Source organism: Suricata suricatta, chromosome 16, assembly GCF_006229205.1.
Source record: "Suricata suricatta isolate VVHF042 chromosome 16, meerkat_22Aug2017_6uvM2_HiC, whole genome shotgun sequence".
Lineage (NCBI taxonomy): Eukaryota > Metazoa > Chordata > Mammalia > Carnivora > Herpestidae > Suricata > Suricata suricatta.
The window spans coordinates 16,597,417-16,603,594 of record NC_043715.1 but is presented as its reverse complement, the minus strand read 5'-3'; the positions used below and the strand labels follow the sequence as shown (position 1 = coordinate 16,603,594).

Below are 6,178 nucleotides of genomic sequence, written 5' to 3'. Positions count from 1 at the left end.
TGGTTAAGCCTCTGACTTCAGCTCAGGTCAGATTTCACGTTCGTGGGTTCGAGCCCCGCGTCAGGCTCTGTGCTGACAGCTAGCTCAGAGCCTGGACCCTGCTTCCGGTTCTGTGTCTCCTTCTCTCTCTGCCCCTCCCCTCTCATGCTCTGTCTCTCTCTGTATCAAAAATAAATTAAAAAAAAAAAAAGAAATCAAGAGTTGGACGCTTAGCGGACTGAGCCACCCAGGTGCCCTGAAAATTTTCAAGCTTATAGAAAAGCAGGAGGAATTTTACAGTGAAAATCTGTATACCATGACCTAGATTCTCTTGATCACATATTTGTCCACCTAGCCATTCTTCTATATTTTATATTTTAATATTTATTTATTTTATCTGAAAATATTGGTTCCAGTGAAATTAATGTAATTATTTATTTCATATACATACATATATAAATATATGCTCACACGTTCACACACACACATGCATATAATATTTTAAAATAACAAATCCTACATTATCACCATGAACAAACGTACTGGTCCTAGCGTCAGGATGTATAAAGTTCTTTTTTTTTTTAAGACTTTATTTTTGAATGCAATCTCTGCGTATAACATGGCGCCCATACTCGTAACCCCAAGATCAAGAGTCATATGCTTACCGACTGAGCCAGCCAGGTGTCCCTACAGTTCTGTATTTCAACTCACTTGAAATGATTCTCTGCATTTATGCTGCTAACTTAGTAAAGAACAGGAGTTTGCATACTTTTACTGTAAAGGAGCAGACAGTAAATATTTTGGTCTTTGTCTCTGTTACAACTATTCAACTCTGCTCCTGTGTCTTGAAAGCAAGATAACATGTAAGTGGACATGACTGTTTTCCAATAAAACTTTATTTATGAAATAGGTAGCAGGCCAGATATGACCTGAAGATAGTATTTTGACAACCTTGGACATAAAGTACAGAATTATTAGGTTTGATTTTTGTTTTTAGGAATCATTTTGAAAAAGTTTTTGTTTTTTACCTTGAAAAACATATACAGCATCCCAAAATGAAAACTCTAGAACTGAATCAGTTTATCCCTAGCTCTTCCCCACTGTTCTCTTCTCTCTGTAGAAAACCCATTTTACTTTTTACTTTGTTCTTTTACTGCCTTTAAAAAAAATTTTTTTTTTTTTGAGAGAGAGCATGGCGGAGGGACAGAGGGAAAGGGAGAGAAACTTTTTTTTTTAACTTTTTTTAATGTTTATTTATTCTTGAGAGAGAGAGAGAGAGAGAGAGAGAGCGTAAGTGGGAGAGGGACAGGAGAGAGGGAGACACAGAATCCAAAGCAGGCTTCAGGCTCCAAGCTGTCAGCACAGAGCCTGACATGGGGCTCAAACTCACGAACCATGAGATTATGACCTGAGCCGAAGTCTGACGCTTAACCAGCTGAGCCACCCAGGTGCCCCTCACTGCCATTTTGAAAATAAAAACAAATAATGGATTTTATATCCCTCTCTTTCTTACACCCAAGGTAGCATATAATATATATATATATATTTTTTTTTAATTTTTAATGTTTTTTTAAATTTATTTTTGAGAGACAGAGACAGTGCAATCAGAGGAGGGTCAGAGAGAGCAAGGGAGACACAGAATCTGAAACAGTTCCAGTTTCTGAGCTAGCTGTCAGCACAGAGCCCGACGCGGGGCTCGAACCCACGAACTGTGAGATCATGACCTGAGCTGAAGCCAGACCCTTAACCGACTGAACCACCCAGGCGCCCCTAATAGATTTTTTTTTTATACCTTACATTTAAAATTTAGTATGTCTTGGAGGTCACTGCATAGTGGTTCACAGAAATCTTTGTCTTTTACAAGCATGCCACTGCATTGCTACACCATTGTTTATTTGTCAGTGCTCTATGAATGGACCCTGGTTTGTCTCAGGTCTTTTGTTAACACAAGAAGTACTACAATCAGTAGGCTTGTGTGCATGTCATTTTGCATTTTTGACTGTGTATTTATCTGTAATATAGATTCCTAAAAAGCAGGATTGCTGGGCCAAACATTAAATATGTACGTAATTTTGCTAGCTATTGCCAAATTGCTGTCTTCAGGAATGTACCATTTTAGTTTCTAAGAGCAATCTATGAGAGTGTGTGATTTCCCAAAACCTTGCCACATAATGTGTTATAAAACTTTTGGATTTTAGCCAGTTGATAAATGGGAAGTGCTATTTCAGTACAGTTTTAATTTACTTTTCTGCTAGAGCAAGGTTGATCATATTTTCATGTTTAGAAGTCATTTGCATTTCTTTTTCTATAAACTGTTCATCTCTTTTGCTCATATAGTGTTTCATACTCTGTTCACTTCAGAATATATTTAATGAGTATGTCCTTAAATAATGTTCAGTGTAACTTTTTAAAATGTAATGTCTACACCCAGTGTGGGGCTCAAACTCACAACCCCAAGACCAAGAGCCAGACGCTCTACTGACTGAGCCGGCCAGGCGTCCCTCAACATAACTTAATGGCTGCAAATATTCCATTATTCATTTATTCAACAACTACTTATTATGAACAACTCCTGTGTATCAGACAGGCCTTGTTCCGGCAAGGAGACAGTAGCAGTGAGCAACACAAGCAACATCTCTGTCCTCATGCAGCTTTTTTTCTAGTTTATAGAGAGACAATAAACAATAAACAAAATAAATATTACACATACATATAGTATGTTAGATCCAGGTGGCTGCAATTTCCTCATGCAGTCTCCTGTTATTGTTTATGTATTTCTCATTTTACGGTATTGTAAGTAATGCACTGTTGAGCACTCTTTTAGTTAACATCCCATTTTAATCCTTTCTAATTTGCTTCTTTAACATTTTTTCAAATGTGTACTTATTTATTTTTGAATGAGAGGACGCCAAGTGAGGTATGGGCAGAGAGAGAGAGAGAGAGGGGGGCAGAGAGGGTGCTAAGCAGGCTCCGTGCTGTCAGCGCAGATCTCACGGACCGTGAGCCCATGACCCGAGCAGAATCCAGGAGGTGGCCACTTAATCCACTGGGCCACCGAGGTGCCTCATTTCTAATTTGCTTCATAGAAGGTATATTAACTTTAGCTTTGAAGTCTTATTGCTTATTTTCATTTATGTTTTCAACATTTTATTATGGCTTTATAACTATAACCCTCATTTTTGCATTGTGGCAAAAAAATTTTTTTTTAATGTTTCATTTACTTTTGAGAGAGAGAGTGCAAGTCAGGGGCAGTGCAAAGAGAGAGGCAGACAGTGGATCTGAAGCGGGCTGTGCACTGACAGTAGCAATCCCGATGTGGGGCTCCAACTCACAAACCATGAGATCACGACCTGAGCTGAAGTCCGACTCCCAACCAACTGAGCCACCCAGGCGCCCTTAAATTTTGTTTTAATGTTTATTTATTTATTTTGAGGGAGACAGTGTGCGTGTGAGCAGGGGAGGGGCAGAAAGAGGGAGAGAGTAAGCTGCCTAGGCACCCCTGTATTGTATTTTTTTAAAGTTTATTTATTTTTGAGAGAAAGAGAGACAGGGAGAGAGGGGCATAGAGAGAATCCAAAGCAGCCTCCACACAATCAGCGTGGACCCTTCTTTGGCTTGAACTCATGAGCCATGAGATCATGACCTGAGCCGAAATCAAGAGCTGGGCATTTAGCAGATTGAGCTGCCAGGTGCCTCTGCGTTGTGTTTTTAATAGTTGTCCTGGGAAATTACAACATTCCTTATTTTTTCACAATCTGTTTAGAATTAATACTGTATTACTTTGCATAACAATTAAGGACCTTAATTGTTGAAACTATCAGGGTCCTTTTATAGCTCTCACTCCCCCACATGGGCTTTATGCTGTAGTTTTCATGTCTATTATATCTATGTAAGTTATAAATCCGTAATACAATTTTATGAATTTTGCTTTAGAACAGCGCCTGGCTGGCTCCGTCGGTAGAATGTACGGCTCTTGATCTCAGGGTTCTAAGTTTGAGCCCACATTTAGTGTAGAGATTACTTTCAAAAACTCTTAAATAAATTTTGCTTTAGACACATATCTATGTATCTAAGGAAATCGAGGAAAAAAGTGGTCTTTTATATTTACCCACATGTTTACCATTTCTGATGCTCTTCATTCCTTCCTGAAGATCCCAGGTTCCATCTAGTATTAGTTTCTGTCAGCTTAAAGAATTTCCTTTACCATTTGTTCTAGAAGTCCATTCTCTTGATTTTCATTGATCTAAATGTGTTTACTTTCATTTTTGGAGGTTATTTTTACTAGATACAGGATTCTGAGTTGACATTTTATTTCTTCTGTCATACTTTAAAGATATTTTTCTACCATCTTTTAACAGTTTGTGGTAAGTTCGCAGTCATTCACATCATCATCCCTTATATATAATGCGTCATATTTTTCTGGCTGCTTCCAAGATTTTCTCTTTCTCTCTAGTTTTAGCAGTTGACTATAATATGCATAGACGCGATTTTCTTTTTACTTATTCTGATACTTAGGGGGTATATATGGCCTGAGGATACAAATTTGAGAGTTGTTAGCTTATAGATGGTTCTTAAAGACCGGGGCCTGGGGAAGACCCTTGAGAGCTAGAGCGCAGAGTTCTGGATAAGCCTAGAAGAATCTAGAGACCTGGTAGAGGAGGAGCCGGCAGAGGAGGCACCAGAAGGATGGCTGTTGAGGTGTCTCAGAAGCTAAGACAGGAGAGTGTTTGGGGGCGCCTGGGTGGCTGAGTCTGTAAGTGTAGGACTAAGCTCAGGTCATGGTCTCAGAGTTCCTGAGTCGAGCCCCACTTTGAGCTCTCTACTGTCGGCACAGAACCTGCTTTGGATCCTCTGTCCCCTCTTTCTGCCCCCCCCCATCTCAAAAATAAACAAACATCTAAAAGAAAGAGAATGTTTCAGGAGGGGGTTGTTAACTATGTCAGCTACTGCTGTGAGCACGTGAGCACTCCACCAGTAGAGGGCAGAAAAGACCATTTTAGGAAGGGTCGGGGAGCACTGCGACTGGATACTGTGGGCGCAGAGGTGGGTAAATGAGTGCCTCTGAACTTCGCGCCTGTGTTCTGCCGTCCGCCTCACTCGAGTGGAAGTGTCGTGAGGGAAGGGACTTTGGCTTATTCAGTGGCTTATCTCTGGCACTTAGAACAGTTTGAATGACTTTTCTTTGGTAAATATTCAGCCTTTGTTTTTCTGTTCTGGCTACAATTTCAGCTCCCTAAAATGAGCGACTTGGCCCCTGCCCTCAGAACACATGGGGAATAGAAACAAATCAGACGAAACATGTTAGGTGCACTTTTCTAAATGCATCCCAAAGTGCTGTGGGCAGGAAACGGTCTTGAATTCTGCCTCGGGTTGCGGGGCACAACTTGGGGAGACTTTCCAGGGGCAGTGACATCTGAGTCAGGCCCCAGGGGGTGCGCTGGAGAAGGCAGGCCTTCCACATAGAGTACAATTAGTTTCCCATGTAGATAATCCTGTTTTTTTTTTTTCTTCAAAAGCATCGGACTCAAGTTCACTACAGATCACAAAACATGATGTCCTGTTGGCCACTTTAAGCTCCAACCTGTCTGCTTTGGAGGACAAACTGCTGAAGGATCCTCACTGGAAGCAACTGAAACTCCTAAGGGATGAAATTGCTAGTCAGGCAGAATGGCCACAAAACTCCGCAGACGTCACCTGGAGCTTTACGTGTCAAGCCTTACTGTTGCTGTTGTGCTTGAAGGAAACCATGATCCGCCTTGCAGCTGATTTCAATCCAGGTAAACCCGACCCGAGGACTCCGGAAGCCGCCCCTGCCCTGAGCCCAGATACGCTTAGTATCTCTCAGCAGAAGACCGTCCAGTCGGCGTTGCAGTTTGTGGTCACCTTGGGCGTCTGCCCGTATCTCATGCCTGGTGTCGGCGTCCCTTTAAGATGCAGGACTGAGTTTGGGGCCGTCGTTCAGGACGTGGTGTGCCTCAGCGCTCCTCCCGATGCGACCTGCAGGCTGTTCACCAGCTGCCGGGTTCTTCTGAGTGTCGCGGGTCACACTTCCCTGCGGAGCTTGGTTTTCTGCTGCCATTTTGGGGACATCGCAGCCGGTCTGTGTCAGCTGGGATTCTGCCCAACCAAGAGGAAACCACTGAAACCTGAGGAAGAGGTAAACACAGATTGAGTACGTGCGTGTCTGTGTGTGTGCGTG

The 6,178-nt window shown here is 41.9% G+C and overlaps 1 protein-coding gene across 1 annotated transcript in view; it reads left to right on the top strand.

Annotated features, from left to right (window-relative positions):
• The window catches only part of TANGO6 (transport and golgi organization 6 homolog), a 189,381-nt gene that overhangs the window by 8,308 nt on the left and 174,895 nt on the right, over window positions 1-6,178 (top strand). Inside the window, exon 2 of the mRNA XM_029925765.1 lies at window positions 5,496-6,136. Within this exon, the coding sequence (XP_029781625.1) occupies window positions 5,496-6,136 (641 nt within the window). The remainder of the gene's footprint in view (window positions 1-5,495; window positions 6,137-6,178) is intronic.